General features: G+C 48.9%; 4 protein-coding genes across 4 annotated transcripts; 1 reads left to right on the top strand and 3 right to left on the bottom strand.

Annotated features, from left to right (window-relative positions):
- Positions 1-307: 307 nt before the first annotated feature.
- On the bottom strand, positions 308-1,925 carry N7462_005126 (uncharacterized protein; the record flags this gene model as incomplete). Its single annotated transcript, XM_057076851.1, has 2 exons — positions 308-1,626; positions 1,655-1,925. 2 exons carry the CDS (start codon positions 1,923-1,925, stop codon positions 308-310), a joined length of 1,590 nt encoding a protein of 529 aa, XP_056936356.1.
- Positions 1,926-3,558: 1,633 nt separating this feature from the next.
- On the bottom strand, positions 3,559-5,168 carry N7462_005125 (uncharacterized protein; the record flags this gene model as incomplete). Its single annotated transcript, XM_057076850.1, has 6 exons — positions 3,559-3,949; positions 4,008-4,192; positions 4,249-4,665; positions 4,723-4,851; positions 4,903-5,013; positions 5,082-5,168. 6 exons carry the CDS (start codon positions 5,166-5,168, stop codon positions 3,559-3,561), a joined length of 1,320 nt encoding a protein of 439 aa, XP_056936355.1.
- A 1,349-nt stretch (positions 5,169-6,517) lies between these two features.
- Positions 6,518-8,031, top strand: N7462_005124 (uncharacterized protein; the record flags this gene model as incomplete). Its single annotated transcript, XM_057076849.1, has 6 exons — positions 6,518-6,653; positions 6,715-6,950; positions 7,008-7,201; positions 7,252-7,594; positions 7,653-7,773; positions 7,832-8,031. The coding sequence occupies 6 exons, from the start codon at positions 6,518-6,520 to the stop codon at positions 8,029-8,031; spliced, it is 1,230 nt and encodes a 409-aa protein (XP_056936354.1).
- A 2,701-nt stretch (positions 8,032-10,732) lies between these two features.
- Positions 10,733-16,381, bottom strand: N7462_005123 (uncharacterized protein; the record flags this gene model as incomplete). The annotated part of the gene is made up of 4 exons (XM_057076848.1): positions 10,733-11,160; positions 11,250-11,893; positions 11,944-14,165; positions 14,216-16,381. 4 exons carry the CDS (start codon positions 16,379-16,381, stop codon positions 10,733-10,735), a joined length of 5,460 nt encoding a protein of 1,819 aa, XP_056936353.1.
- Between the last annotated feature and the right edge of the window lie 206 nt (positions 16,382-16,587).

Raw genomic sequence — 16,587 nt, 5'->3', positions numbered from 1 at the left:
ATTCTTCGGTGCTATAATTTTTGGAGATGTCAGGGCATTGGAGTATTTTCGGAACACCTCGGCCTTATACTATAACGGGCACGCAATCGGCGCTAGTCCAGTCAGCTAAATCTCATTCAATGTCCGGCTAAATGGGTAGCGAAAACACGGGATAATTTCTACTTTATTAAATGCAAAGTGGGAGGTTAATCAAACAACAATTAGAAGAAATATCTCTGGCAATTTCACATCAGGTCGCTAGTTTAGATCGGCAGTATAGGAACAAGAAACAACAACACAGACATAGTCAATCAGGCTTTGCATCGGCTCAATTGGCCTGCTTGACAACTTGATTGACATCCACTTCATCCACAGACGCGTTCTTGAATTCGCGAGCCTTCAAATTCCTCGAGAACAAAATATCCAACTCCTCGTAGGTCCGACCTTTGCTTTCAGGAATACGGAAGTAGCCCCATAACAGACACAGGAGAGAAAATGCTGCAGCCAAAAAACCGGCTTTGCCCTTTAGATTTCCTTCTGTTGGGTTGAGGGTGTATGGTGCTACGGTGGCACTGAAAATGTTGGCTACGTTATAGGCATTTCGTGCAAGAGAGATAGTCTTGGAGCGCAGTCGAGTCGAAGAGATTTCTCCGACAACAATGAACGCGGTGGGTCCGATAGTGAGCTGGTAGGTGCAATACCAGACCAAGAACATGACTGCCTGACCATAACCAAGCCCTGTAGTTTGGTGGGCAAGGGCGAGGAAGCCGAGGAGGAGCATTGCAAAGGTCATGCCGGCATATCCAGTCAGAGCAATAGCGCGTCGGCCGAAACGATTGGTAACAAGCACAGAGAGGAGATTGCACGCAAAATGGATCCCACCTTGTCCGACAGTCATCTTGTATGCATTCGTAGTGGGCAGTCCGGCCTGTTCGTAGAAGTAGGTGGCATAGTTGCTGATGGCGAACCCGCATAGAGCTTGGGAAGCCCAGATAAGGCAACTAATCTCGGTGCGCCACAGGTTTGATCCTCGAAAACAGTCAATAAAGGAAGCTCCTTCTGTCATGGCTTTCTCAATGTTCGTGGTCTCGACCATCAATGCAACGGCTTGTTTCACATGAGTCTCATAATTGGCCGACCGTGAAGAAAGCCTCTTGACCGATTTTTCGGCCTCGGCTATACGCCCATGGCGTACCAGCCACCAGGGAGACTCGGGTGCAAAGAGAATGAGCGGAATAATGATGACTACCCAAGCCCACTGAACACCCAAAGGAATTCGCCAGCTCCATTCGTCTGTGCGGTGAGTTTGAGTGTAAATCAGCGCGTATGAAATCAACTGGCCGATTCCCCAACACAGAACGACGAATGTTTCCAGATAGGCACGAAGGGCAACCGGAGCAACCTCGGAGGCATAGGCGGGCGCCAAAGTGGTAAAAACGCCCCACGCTATGCCACAGAGTAGTTGGCCCGCAAAGAGTACCTCGACCGTCTTGGAGAAAAAGGGTATGAAGAGGACGCCAGTGAGGAATACAAGACTTCCCAGGACAGCTTTCTTATGACCCCATCGCTCAGTGACCATCGCGTTGATGTAAATGCCAACAATATTCCCAAGGGGGCTGGCGAGACCGAGCGCAGTTTGCCATTTGGCTTCAAGTTGGTATGATCCATCGCCAACAGGTATGCCGAATTGCTTTTGAAAGGGAGGGAAAACCGAAGAAAGAGCCCATTAATGCCGTGTCGTATCCATCCATGATCACGACCAGCGACACAACCATGGACCACAGACAGGCCTTAGGGTACATCTTGACTGCTTTCATGATCGTCATATTATGCTCTTCGGTCGTCGCATTTCGAGCATCCTCGGCGAGGCCAACCCAGCCCGCCACATCGGCCGATACCTCGACCTCTGCGGCATGCTCAACTTCGGGCTTAGGCTCGTGAGACATGATGCCTGATGGAATTCAGGAATCGAGTGGCCAGCCAAATGGAATATCACCCTGTATGGTATCAACCTTTACAAAGGGGTTGATAAGTGAGACAGATTCTCGGCCTGGACCGATCTCAGCCAGCAAGGAAGTGTGTCTCAGCCTTTATACGCTTGTGATGGTATGCAAGGCTGGCCGGCATTACCCCAGATGACTGGCCCCCACACGAGTCCGGGGATGTGGAGAAGCTTCCCGTAGGCTAAATCGCACATCTTCTTGCTGCATAGAACGGGCGGCCGTGAGAACCCGAGGCCCGTGTTTGAAGCTTGTAACAAGCCCGTTTTCTTATTTTGCCGGAATCCATCATACTCGATAGCCGACTTTTCTCTTGAAGGATACCGTATTGGTAAGGTAACCTTGTTTGTGAGAGAGGAACGACACGAATTTCTGTTTTTTTTTTGACCCGAAAGATCCTCGGAGAAACATTCAACTTCACCATGATTCATTTAACAAGATCCAAGCAACCTGAAATACCCGCACCTCCTCTATAGCTCCCAAGATCCTCGGACTTCAAATTGCTGCCAGGGGCCGACACTTGGACAGCCCCGCAGTCATCAATACAAAAACGTACCAACACCCTGCGACCCACCTATAAGACGCCTTTCGCCTTGTACAATTCTGCGCTAGCAGGCGGCGCAATACAAGCCTTCTTCCGCCTATTGGCGTCGGCGATAACACGCTTGGTCGAGTCTAAAGTGCCTGGTTTTGGCTGCCAAGTTAACCCCCGTGATTTTTCCAGAGATTTAGCCAGAATGATTAGGATATGGCTAAAACAAGCGACCGTACCCCCACGCTTCCATACCATAATCTGAATCACGATTTTTCTTTCATTATCTCCTGTGGCCAACAATACAAACCGAAAGTAAAAAGAATGAATAATTTTCAACTGACTGATTATGATCAAATTTTCAGGCTAGCTGGTTTGGAGTAGTGATGAGGTTGTTAATTCTGGGAGAATGACAAGACCTCCAAGTTCTCAGGGTATGCATACCCGTATAATTCAGAAAAGGGATAAAAGAGGTCAAAAGAAAGCCAGGTAAAGATGTAAGCACATTTGACTAATCTAATCAAGTGTTCTCTTGAGGTTTCTTCAATCAAACTCCAGCCCCTAGCTCTACTTTAGCGCCCATGAAGCCCGATGTAGATAGGATGCATCAAAGTGGCCATATCAAACAAATTAAATGTCAAAGGTCAAGGTCAATGGGAAGATCAAAAACAAGATCATCGACGGAATCAGGGTACGGAAAGGGGACATTTCTACAAGCGAAGGGTTTCTTCAATAAGTTGACCAGACATTCCGAGATTCTTTACGACTTCTACTGATTTAGCTCTCTTGGCTTACCGATTACGTTTGATAGGCCTAGAAGCATAGTTACTGTTTTTGTAGGATCCTGTATACCCTAAAAATTTAGATCATATTAAAATAGCGTGAAAGTCAGCCATATTAAGCACACCATGAACCTTTCTCCAGCGTTGGTGTGTAATGAAAGAGCACAAGATTTTGTCAAGGCCCACGAATGTTAACTATAAATCAACTTTGCGTCCTCTTTCTTGTCGCTATCCAATAATATTCTACTACCATCTCAGTTTATACCTAGTAGTAGTAGGGGTTTTCCGGATCGGTCAAATCAAAGACGACACTGGAGTGAGGTTTTGCGCCGCCACGATTAGCAAATTCCTTGCTAAAATCAATATACCTGTCGAAGCTCAAGCTACCGTCTTCATTCAGGTCGATGTAAAGGGCTTTGAAATCGGCCGGGGTGTTGATGATACCGATCTCGCCGGTCTGAACGAAGTAATCGGTGACGACCAGGTGCTTTTGATCAGGAGTCACTTTAATATAGTGGGGTCCAACGGTAGGTTGATCCTCATCCGGGTCATCTAGACGCTTGACGTTGCTCAGGTCACTGATATCAAGTGCGGCAATGTGGTTTGCGGTAGTTAGTGTCAGGTACAAGAAGCGGCCATCTTGGCTGATATCGGTACTGTAGAAGGGTACTATTAGATTCATTGATACTTCCGAGTTTTATGCGGACAACATACTAGATAGCAACAACGTCACGGGCCTTAGGTCCTAAATCATAAAGCTCTTCAATGACGCCTTGCTTGCCATTCGCATCTTTTCGAAGCGGGTAGATGACCCAAACTTGACCAAGGTGCACAGCGGTAGCAATGGCAGCAGCTTCAGGGTGACCGGGAATGAACTTGACATCTTGGATACCACCACCCTTGAAGATAGATCAATTTTCAGCACATTTACTTGAAGGGCACAGGATGAACTCACGTCAGGGATAGTCAGAGTGTTGATTATCTTGCGACTGTCGAGATCCCAGAGGCGCAGAGTATTGGCATGGCGCACACCCAAACTAGGCTTGAGGATGGTGATTGGCTCCACGAAGTCAGAAGTCAGAATGAGCTTGTTCTTCCAGTCAATGCTCAGACCATGAGGAGAAAATTGCTCTCCCAGGATATTAAGAGTACCCTCTACATCTTCTGGCCACTCGTGAATAATGTCAAAATTTGCGTCTGTCTCGATAAGACGGCCGGGGGAAGTGCCCACTGCGGATCCCATGTATGTAATGAAGAAGCCACCATCTGGCTTTGCGCGGACCTCGTCAGCAATTGAAGAGAGGAGAGCACGATTACTTTTCAGAAACTTTGGGCGGTAGGGGTCCGAGGTATCAAAATAAAAGCCGGTGTCCTATGTTATATAATCAGAAATATGCATTTTCATCAGGATCTCGAACAATATTTATACCTGTGTCTTCAATAATGATAGCAATCCACCACCAAACAAGGTCTTTCCATCGAGAGAAGGACCTAAATGGTGAGGGTCGTTGCCACTAGAAGGCACATCAGTTACCCATAGGAGGGTACCAAATGTATCCTTTAATAGGTGAGTACAGAAATGATACCGAAACTTTATGTCTAAACTCACATCATCCAAGCTATAAGTCGCGAGAAAGTCCTTGTGCTCCTTGTCCGCAGATCCGGTCCAGAAGTAGCCAATTTTCTTGGGCTTGATATCACTGGGAGTGAAGGGAGGACTCTCCAAGGGTGGAGTCGGAACTTGCAGGATGGGCAAGGGGGGGCGTTCTCAGTAAGAGGCTCTGTCACTCCGGGAATCAATGGAATGAGAGGCGGAAGAGACAAAGACTCCGCAATGGTCAGGAGGTATGCAATGAAAGCAAATGAAGATCGCATTGTGGGCGGATAGGCTGACCAGACAAATAGAAGCACCGAGAAATTAACGCAGCTGTCGGAATGAGCAGATTCGAGAGAAATACGGGTGTTTATATAGATTTCCTTACTCTCCCTGCCTCTTTTACTTCTTTCACATTTGCTTTCATTTTCCTTGTTTTCTCTTGATCTGATCCTGGGCACGCTACTGGTCCATCTTGGTCACAATGAGTCTGTCCAGGCTTCTCAAGGCGAACTTGATCTGCGAAATGGCGAATTCCAATTTCCGTCAACACGAGAAGAATAACCATGAGCTGAGTGTAGTTTGCATTAATGCATTCCTATAGTTCTTTACTTCATGCAGAGCCAAGCCAAGCTAATGCGGATGAGATGTCGTGATCAAATCAATGCCCGAACCCCAGTCGAGGGGCGGGAATCTCCTGTAGGAAAAAGAGGAACAGGAAATTAAAATTTCGTCCGAATGCAGTCCCCTGCTTCCAATCAAAATGCCTAGCACGGACGACAAATCTATGATATTGAGCATATGTTCCCAGCTTTGTTATTCCATTATGATGTTATATAGCAGGAGATATCCAGAGCCTCTCAAGTACCGAAAACGAAAACACGACGACAATTACTTGAAGCGAAACTCAATCAAAATACCACCAGCTAGATTCCAATTCGATGCCATCATGCCAACAGCAAACCACTAAAGCTTAGTTTTGATACCGCGTGAACCTTCTAATGCGAGGTGAGGACGATCCACGAGTGCCAAGGGTTCGCCAAGGTTTATGGAACCACTGAATCATGGAGTAGGTGAGGTGATCGAATGCAGAATGAATATTCTTCCCCCTTCAAGAAAGTAATCAAATTTCAGGGTCTCATCAAAGAGGCTTGTCAGGGTCCTGGATCGGCGCTGACATTTCCCCATGGGGTGCAGGAGCACGGGTGAGGCCTCGCCGATTTCGCCAATATGCCAAGGATGTTGCTATCCATGTATCAAATTTTAACTTTCCCAATTCAAGAACTGATCCCCTGGACTATGGGAAGATTTTGATGGCTCTTTTTCTTAGGCTATCGCGCGGGCTGGAAATTAATTGATGGCGTCCGGGTCACATCATTTTGCTTCGCGGGAGTGCAGCCTGTGCAGACATGCTGTGAGCCTGCGTGAAATATCGCGATATTTATTGAATCTGTTATCATCAATATTGTCAAACAGCTGAGGCGCCACTTGGGCCCCGGAATTATGGTGCAAATTCGGGGAATGTGTGGTTATATAAGAGACTGCCAGGACCAGTCACCGACGTAAATCGCCAAATCATTCCCCAGGGATTTCTCTTTCGCAGAAAAACGACGTCTTGTTCAATTTCACAATGCTATACCAGGGTCTCCTCCTTATTGGGCTTCTTTCTGGTTCCGTCTTTGCTGGCCCCAAGAACATTAAACGATCGAACCCTGAAAATGGCCAGCCAATCAATCCTGAAAATGGCAGGGGAGCACCGTTGCTAGGTATTTCCAAGAGGCTCCTATCCTCTTTGTTGGATACTAATTCCAAACAAAATACCGTTAGGTGGTACCAACAGGCCTGTCGACCTTCAGAATCCTGACCAACTTCGCACCCCAACCACTGACAATGGTTTCGTGCCGAACGTCAAGTGGAGTTTCTCCCAATCGCAGACCAGGCTTTTCCCTGGCGGTTGGTCTCGAGAGCAGGTGATTCAGGATCTTCCACAGAGCCATGATATCGCGGGAGCACAACAACATCTTAAGAAAGGCGCTATTCGTGAGCTTCACTGGCACAGAACAGTATGTATTGGCTGGTAGAAATTCCGGCTTTGTATTTCATGCTCAAATTCTATTTAGGCAGAATGGGGCTTTTTATATAACGGATCTCTTCTCCTTACCGGGGTTGATGAGAATGGTGGATTCACAACCGAGAAGCTTGAAACGGGTGACATCTGGTACTTTCCCAAAGGTGTTGCCCACAACGTCCAAGGACTAGATGACGAGAATGAATACTTGCTTGCGTTCGATGATGGTGATTTCGAGAAGATTGGGTAAGCATTTACCCCACACGAAGTTGCCAGTTGGTAAACTAAACAGACAGAACTACATTCATGGTTGACGATTGGATCGCCCACACACCAACGGAAGTTCTTGCTAAGAACTTTGGTGTTGATCCTGCTGTTTTTAGCAAAGTCCCATCGAAGTTTCCATACATTCTCAACGGCACCGTCAGCGCAGATGTTAACAAGGCACCTGAAGGTACTCTAAAGGGCAATAGTTCATATGTTTACCACACATACCAGCATCCCTCCGAGCCTGTCCCTGGCCATGGCGGAACTTTTCGCAAGATTGATTCTACCAACTTCCCGATTTCAAAAACTCTCGCTGCAGCTATTGTTGAGCTTGAACCCAAAGGCCTCCGCGAGCTTCACTGGCATCCTAACGTAGGTCCTCTAATATTCCCACCTACAAAGATGAATGCTAATTTTTGAATGTAATCAGGCCGAGGAGTGGCTGTACTTTCACCAAGGGAATGCCCGTGCCACTGTCTTCATTGGCGACTCAAAAGCACGCACCTTCGACTTTACTGCCGGAGACACTGCTGTGTTCCCAGACAACAGCGGTAAGATCTCAACTCTGTCCATTGATTTAATCAACCAATTCTGACTCATTTCTCAAAGGTCATTACATCGAGAACACGTCTGAGACAGAGAAACTCATTTGGATTGAGCTATACAAAAGTGACCGCGTGGCTGATATCTCTTTGGCCCAGTGGCTTGCTTTGACGCCTGCAGATACTGTGGCGAACGTATTGAAAGTGGACATAGAAGTCATCAAACAGATTAAAAAGGAGAAACAGCTTCTTGTCCAGGGCAAATGAGCTGTCCACTTTTGATTGTACTCACAGCGAGGCTCAAACAACTATTTGGGTGTTTGAATTATGAACTCACTTTCTTTCTCACCTATATATTCTTTTATTCTTTGCTCTATTTTAATATGACTTCAATTTAATTTTCCCCTGGAACATTATTTTTGTGCACAAAAATAGGTCAAGACTCTGCGTTTAGGAATGGAGCGTGTCGCGCAAGACTTTCCTTCATTAGATAAGCGCCAAGCCAACTTGATAAGCTGGTTTCTATTGACTAGTTTGACATTCTTGCAATTTCCGGCGGATATTCTAGAAGTTTATGCTTCAATTTGAACTTCTGGCGTGTCGTGACATTTTTATTCATGCGTAGGACAACTGCTTTTTAAAACTCGTCCCCCCTCGCTTCGAATCCGCGGTGTGTTTCCGAGGCTGCTGAACTTAATCATTAAGCTTACTCCTGTGTGCCTTGTATATTGTTGCTGAAGCTTTCCCTCCCAACTCCTCACTGTGCCCTCCACGTCTTAAATGTCATGATCTGCTCTATCTCTTAATAATAGTCTAGTTGTTTCGGTTCAAGGATTAGATGAAGCATGGGAGAATATTTTCAGTATAAGATTGGTCTCCTATGGTATAGAGCGATGAGGAGCCAGTGACATATGTCCGGACCCATAACTTTGTATTTTTCCAAGGCTAGTGTTGATATCACAACTCCATGACGATCACCTCTCCATATGAATTTCTCTTGCAATAGCAATATATCTATGGTATGTTCTCGATTATAGCAGATGCTGATTATGGATCGGACCTATTCGTTATGGACTGTTTCGAGTCAGGGAGAAGGTTCGGAGATTCGGGAGTTGTCGACTTTCAACTGACATTCGAAAGGCCGGCGATGTCGCAGACCCTTGGTGCTAGGGTGCTGCCGTATTATATTTTCTGGGTCTCTCTCAATCTGAAGGTATTTTCTTTGTCAGTCTTTGCTGTTCGTGTCACTCTAAGGCTTCTCTCGCGGCTCACACACCGTCACTGTCACGGTATGACTAGGAATTGGTGGTAGGGGTGGGGACCGTTTGGTTAACCACCACACAATAGCAGTGATAGTGAAGATGACAGAGCTAAAAGACGCAAATAAATAGAAAGACATTTTGGGATGTTTTTCTGGGGGCCATTCATCATGTTCCAACGCATTATCTTCGTGTTGCGGAAAGTTCCTTATATGTGTGCGAAGGCCACATCACCCACAGGACTGGGCAACCATGGAAGGATGCATGTAAATGAAGAAGACAGATCAGACATTTTGTCGGGACTTGGAAATAAAAAGGGGAAAATTCGCAAAATCTGCAAAATTCAGATAGAGAGGCCTTGAGGGAACAGAACTTTGCTCTCCTCCGGAAGTACACCATCCTTCGCGCAGCCCCCTCGTCGACGAAACACGCTTATGCATAGCCATGTCCAGCGTGCATGGCTCCCGGGCTCCGCGAGCAATGGGAGTGAAGCAATCATCATCCCCATCCCAGCACCCAGATTCGCGGGGCCGAGTCTGGTCCGGGAGCCAGAACATCGGGCCTCACGGTCCGCTCTACTTTCCACTGTGTCGGGTTTGGGGGTACGAATGACAAGGGGGTGGTGGGGAAGAAAACAAGACCAGCGAACCATTGTGCTCTTTCTGATCCCTGGTTGCCTAAAAGTCTCGAGGACCACAGGTCGACGCTTAGATTCTCTATGAGGCACCGCAATTATGCCCCGCAAGGTGAGGAGAATAAACCAAGAAGACCCGCTCCAGTGTCGTTGTATATACATGAAAAGAGTGGAATGAGCTTCAATATTTCTGTCCTTCGCGGTTGTGCCCAAGACTGAGCAAACATTAAAACGAAGTAATTTTTTAAATACCGAAATTACCGCGAGTGCGTCTTCGCATTTGTCTAATCTCTTGCCAATCTAGGAATGAGTATTGTTGATCAAGCTGAGGCTCTGTTGACTTGGCCCGGGCTTAAAGCCACGGCCTAACTTCCCCTCCGTTGACTTCGTCCACAATGACCACCCATGAAGTATTCAGTTTCCTCTCAATGCACCATTTTCTCACCGCCACTACTTCCTACTAGAATGGTGTGGTAGGGTGCATCCTAATACTTCTCTACACAAGACGCTGTTGGCGGTCTATCCTATCGTCTCTTTCCTCTCACTGCCATTTCTAACTACCACCACCACCACTAGGGACGACGATAATAATGTAATAATGGCGGTGAAATCATCAAACCGGAGATTCAAGGTGGTCAAAGTATTTTAATGAGGGCGGGGCTCAGGGAGCCAAAATACTTCACGAAAGTCTTCGGGTTCGGGTGCTTTGTTTACTCGGTCATATTCACGGATTTGATACGCTCCTTCCATCTACAATCGCAGAGTTCGTGACGAGGTTTCAAGAAGAAAAAAATGATATTGTAAATTCAGCTGAGAATGTGCTGTCGCTATAATCCACCGACCTGCGATGTATAATGTGCGACCGGAAAATCAAACTCCAGGAATGCGATCATGCATATTGTATGTGCGCAGACACCGAACACCAGACATATAGGCCCACCCCAAGAAGAGCCCTATTAAGAAATGAAAAGAAGAAAGCAAGTCCGAAGATGCACGCTGGCAATGATGCTGAAATCAAATTTCCTCCTCCGCATTCCATCCCGTATGTGAAAATGCAGTAAACAGCAGTGCATGGTTAAGTTTTGTCCGTAATGGCTTTCCTGCGCAGAACACCCAATTCCTCCAATTTCGCCCACGCGTGTCCCATGTCGGGGGAGTTCTCTCCCAGGGAAGGTTGAAGCTCCAGCCCATCAAGCATGTGGAGCGAACCACTCGTGCCAGCGTAGAGAAGAAGCTCTAAGACTCTTCGGCGAAGTCGAGTGGCACGATCCAGATGGTTGAGATATCTCTCGTCGGCGCGGGGATCAGCAGGCGGGAGAGTGAAAGGGTCGTTGACCTCAATTTCTCGATCCCCCTTAGCACTGTCATCCCAGGTGACAGTCTGAGTGACTCTCTCGTCCCGATCAAGGTCAGCAAGGGCGTCAGACAGATCTTTCTCTTCTTGCTGTACGACTGCATTTTCTTGGTCCTTCAATTTCTTGCGATCTGGAATGGATCCGTTCCCTGTAAGAGCCGGGGGTAGAAGCCCACGGTGAGCGGATTGCCACGGATGTCAAGCTTGCGAAGAGAGCATGGATTTCCCTTTCCGGTACGGCCAAGGCGACTCAAAATTTGGCAGACACGTCGCATTCTTGCAAGCCGGTTTCCAGCTACCGTCAGTCTGGCCAAACAGTTCATGCCAACTAGTGGCTCTAGTTCCTTGACCGAGTTGAAGTTCATATTCAAAACCTTCAGATTAGGAAATCTCGCTGCAAATTCATTGGGAAGAGCATTCAAGGTGCAGGCTGCGATATCAAGAAGCTGAAGGCGTAACAACGAGGCAGAGGGTGAGAGGCAGTTTCGAGAGAGTTTGTTGGATGACAAGAACACCTTTCGGATGTCTTTGACATGGCCTAAATCAATGTCCAGTGCAAAATTTGGATCATTTTCCGTGGCTGGGCTCTGTTCTCTCACGGAGAGGACCTCCATATTGTGGCAATGCTCGAGACCCGTGATGGTTGAAAGATAATTTTGATCAAGGTAAAGCAAGTTGACAGATGAAAAATGCTTTAGATCAAGGGTTTCTAGGCAATTTCCAGAAAGCTTTAAGGCGCGGAGACTGATCAGCGAGCCCGAAGATTCGAACTGAGGGATCTGGTTGGCGCTGAGATCAAGAGTCGCAAGCGATGGGAGCCAGTCCACGTTCCTAACAGATGATAAGCAATTATGACTTAAGTCAAGATCGCGGAGTCGAGTCCTAGATCATAATTAGCGTTGTATTGCCAAGTAATTTCGGGCCTATCTCACAGTTCAGTCCCCTCGAAGTCGATGGCGGTCAAGGAGTTATTGCTGAGTTTCAGGCTCAGCAGCCCATTGAGATCGAGAACACCATCGATATTGCGAATTTGGTTGTCATTTGCCTTTAATTCTCGAAGGTGAATGAGACTAGAGAAGCCATCCAGACTCTCTATGTCATTTCCGGAAATGTCCAAGTATTGAAGATTAGTTAAGTGGCTCCATGACGTGAGATTAGAAAGGCAATTCCTTGGGATTTTGAGTGTTCTGAGGCCGGCAGGAACACCGCTCAGCTGCCCAATGTCATTATCAGAGACATCCAAATCCTCGAGGCGTGGACAAAAATCGCTCAGTTTATGTAAGGTGATCAAGCCTTTCTGGCGTAGCACAAGGCGACGCACATGCTCCCAGTACGGCTCATAAGGCTCAACATCGGTGATGTGTTTGATCATGTCTTCTGTGGCCAGGGCAAAGGTCCCATGGACTTGCCGTAAAGAAGTGGGGTGTGTGCGCTGGGCCACATAGCTCATTTCAAGATTCAGGGGGTGGTCTGGTTGATTCACAGAAAACTCTGGAAGTGGGCTCAAATGAAAACTATAGTTGGTTTCCTGTTCATCTGAACGGAGAGGAATTAAAGACTGTTCTGCAGCATTTCCGTTAAGAGTCTGTTGAAGCGCCAGGGACTTATCCCTTTGAATAAGGCTAAGATCTTCAGTGCCTTCCTCATTTCGTTCATCTATTCTTGAAACAGGGCGTCGAACGAATGGTTGGCCTCCAATAGAAGTTTCACGTCTTGAAGGAGATGCAGAGGAGCGCTGGTTCTGGACGCCTTCACAGGAAGGATCGTCTGTTGTAGGATTTTCGGTATCCAGTTGAGGTTCGGAGGCATCGGGATCTTCCCTGTATGCGACATGGGAGACAAGCGGCGAAGAGAAGGTGATTGTGGCGACCCGAGACTTTTTTATTCGAGGCTGACCTGCCATCGCTGGAGTGCCAGGTGTGGGAAGCCTGTTTCCAGCTTCATTTGTTTCACGAGTTTCCTCAGTACCCCATGAGGTAGCGCGGGTTCCCGAATTGGGAACGCTGGAAGTGAACCGAGTAGTCCTCGAATGCACAGAACTTGCATTTGTCGATCGTTCACCATCCCTTGTGTGAGGTCGAGGATTCGCTTTCGCTGGAGATGTGCCTGCACCTTGAGGCGGAGGAGTGTTTTGATATCTATTTGCATCGGCAGCTGTGACTTTCACAGGAGAGTTGGGACCGTGGGTTCGCATCATTTCTTGCAGTTCATCCACGCTTAAATCCGGAATATCTTGAAAGGGATCATCGGTATCGTCCTGGTGTAGAGGTTTACGAACTGGTTGGTCGGCATCGCCCTTCACCCACTGATTCTTCGAACGATCATAGACGAAGCCGTTGACTTGCTCGGGAATTAAATGCGACACCAGATCTGAAGACAACATTCCCTTGGCCTGCGAATTCTGCGAGGACCCGGTGGGTATTGACTGAATACTAAATCCCGACATCTGAGTATTGATGGTCATCAGGTCATGCGCAATGCTCTCGGCGATGTCATCGATAGGACCGCTGGGCTTTCGTTTCCTCTCTTCAGGGGCCAATCCCCCCGTTCGCTCAGGATCTGGCTTCAAGAGACCTTCGGCATTGGACTGTCTGCCCGAAGAATTGATATTCAAGGACATGACTGACTCATTGGCACCGAACTCCAAGTCATCTTTTTCTTGGTATTTCTTGAGATAGCTCAAAATTTGCGGGTTCAACTCCTTCGGTTCGCGCTGCTTGCGAAGATCGGTGGTTCCTTCGCGGCTGGGCGGACGGGAGAATGCTTCTCTTGTGGATTCGTCTTCGTAGCTAAGATCGCCCTCATCGCTATCCGGATCAGACTCCTGCACACTCGCCAATCCAGAGCCAGGTGCTGTTCGGCCTTTCGCTCGAATTAGATCCATAATCTTTGTCGCCTCATTGAGATAATCTTGCGTGGTAATCGACCCTTTACGAGATGAATCACTAGTGCCTGTGATCATGACCAGGGGCACGTCTCCTTCAATAGAAAACGAGTCGGAATAGTCACGTTCATCGAAGTTGGATTCAGAATAATCCCTTCTGGATAGAATCTTCGATCCATGTATGGACCGTATTTGACTCGGTGTCGGCGTTCTTGGGCGCAGCATAGACTGTGAAACGCCGGGCGGGGCGAGGTAGTCACCATTCTCAAGCTGGACACCATGCTGCATCAGACTTCTTTGCAGCAAAGACATGCTGTCACCAAATTTTGGAGGGAGTCACTATTAGCATGGGGGTGATCAGGCTCGGCGCTCTCATCACGCAAAATTGTGCGGCGTCGTTTCGGAGTTGGATCCATGCCAGGTGCTTTGGGAACCCTCTTGGTTTCGGGAAAGCCCACGTTCTCTTTCCTGTGGACGCGAGAGGACCAGGTGCCATCGCGCATGTGGTCGAAGTAACTTTGTCGAGTCCACGCCGACGGCTTTCGAGTAAACCCAGAGCTTGACGATCTCGCATACCGGAGAGAGTCCTGCTGTGATCCACGACGCAAGTACTGTTGGCGGCTTGACGAAAACTTGCGAGAGGATGGTCGAGACCCAAATCCTTGTACTTCATCATAGACTAGCTGACGCTCATAGGGACTTGCATCAGAAAAGTCGAATTTATCCAACTCCCCGTCTCCAAATCGATTCAGCCGAGGGCGCTGTACGTTTCGAGAGGCCAACCGTTCGTTGAGCCGGGATGATATCTCACTCAATGGCTCGTGTCGGACATTCAAGAAACTGCGGTTTTCTCCCTTTCGACGCGCCTCCTCTGATGGTGACGGTGGTTCGTCATGATCCGATCCATCCTCAAATGTCTCTTCGAATTGGCTCATGCGCCGCAGCAGCCTGTTGTTCGTGAAAGTGTCATGTTCGCCGAACAGCTTCAATGGGCTCCCGGACGAAGGCATTGTTCCTTGCTTTGATTCAGCATCCCCGGACGTGGACGGGCGAACATGGGAGGAGGATGGACGAGGCAATGGGGGAGATCCGTTGCTCTGTGAGCGACTGAAAAGGGGAGAGTTTCGAATTTTGTTGTTGGCGAGGTTCGCGGGAGACTTGCGATAAGAAGGAAATGGGGAGGGAGAGAAGCGCTTGAGGAAAGAGCGACTGGGGCCACGGCGGCTGAAATCGATGGTGCCCATTGACAGGTCTTGAGGGAGTGAGTGACTGGTCACATCCAGTAGGCTGTCTTCGCCGCGCGGAGAGCCATCGGGCGGAGGGTCACTGTGGTTATAGTGGAGGGTCTGGTGCTGGTTGTAGAAAAGGAAGCTATCGCTCGCAGGGGAATCCGGACGACTGTCCTGGTCCACGGACAGGCTTTCCAGCTTGTTTGTGACTTGCTTGAGAGCAGACTTGATGACTTCAGAGGTGGCGCCTCCTTCCAGAGTATTCGGTCGCGTAAATGTGATGGGCGTGATGCCCTCGTTGCGAAGGTCTTCCAGTCCACTCGCCGTTCGTACATCGGTTCCACCATCTTGTGAATGCGCTTCGGGGTCAAACTCCTCGTCGCGGTGTTGTTTCTCGGTCCAGAGGGGCCGATTGACTGTCCCTAACGGTGATTCCATCCCCGTGTCAGAATATTCGTCCTGAGCACGCTCAGGCTCTTCGCCCTGAGCGTCAGTTTGTTCTTGGTCCCCGCGCAGCGCGCTCGCCGGGCGGGACGTCGCGTCCGTAAAATCCCACGGTTGGTCATCCTGCTTGCTGAATGGGATCGAGTCCTGCTGCGTCGACGGGCTTGGAGGTTTGAATACGCTCTCGAGTCCCATTGGTGCGAACAAGTCTCGTTGGTCTTCGGCTGGGATCTCGCCGCGTACCAGGCGCTTCCGCCATTCGGGAGTGGTCGAGCCCTCCCCGGTATCTTTCTTGGGTTTAATCTGGACCGTACCCTCGCTCTGGTAGCTAGTTTGACTGGAGACATTGGAAACTGACCGCAGCGGAGACCGCGTGTCCCCCTGGGGCAGTTTTCTGGCCGCCGCCATCACCCCGGGGGTGGGCTTCGGGCTGCCGCGCTTTGGAGGCTTCGCGGACTTGGACGATTTCGATGTGGGCGTGGGCTTGGGTGAGGATGCGGGCTTCGGGGTGTTTGTTTTGGATTTTGCGGGGGTCGGCGACCGTGGTTTCGAGGGGGTTTTGGGAGTTCGGGGCGTCTTTGGGGTGGGCGGTTCTCTTTTAATGAAATGACATGGCCGGGTCACCTTCTTCAAGTCGGCCGGTGATTGTTGTTCCACGGATCGGCGGGCAGGCACTGGAATGCGACTGGGCGAGCTCTGCACGCTGACACTCGGTCGTGGCGAGGGAGCAACTGACGGGCCTGGAGTCGTAGGCGTGGCCGGCACTGAGGGCCAGTCGTCGGACAGACTGTCGAGCCATGGTTCGTCGCCCATTTTTCGTGTTTCGAGTTGTTATGATGCGGCCGCGGCGGGCGCGCGTCACGTCGGTCGGCTCACGCTCCAATGAGACAAAAGAAAACACCAGGTCTGGTCAGTCCAGGTCGACATGGGGGTAAATTCAGTCGTGATTACTGGAAAGTGGAGGATGGGAGAAGAACGGTGGATAGATGAGTGCGGAGGTTGGCGCGGGCACTTCAGCT

This window comes from Penicillium macrosclerotiorum, assembly GCF_028827735.1.
Source record: "Penicillium macrosclerotiorum strain IBT 26536 chromosome Unknown utg000003l_segment0_segment0, whole genome shotgun sequence".
NCBI classification, from domain to species: Eukaryota; Fungi; Ascomycota; class Eurotiomycetes; order Eurotiales; family Aspergillaceae; genus Penicillium; species Penicillium macrosclerotiorum.
The sequence above is the reverse complement of the archived record's forward strand: the minus strand, read 5'-3'. Positions and strand labels throughout refer to the sequence as shown.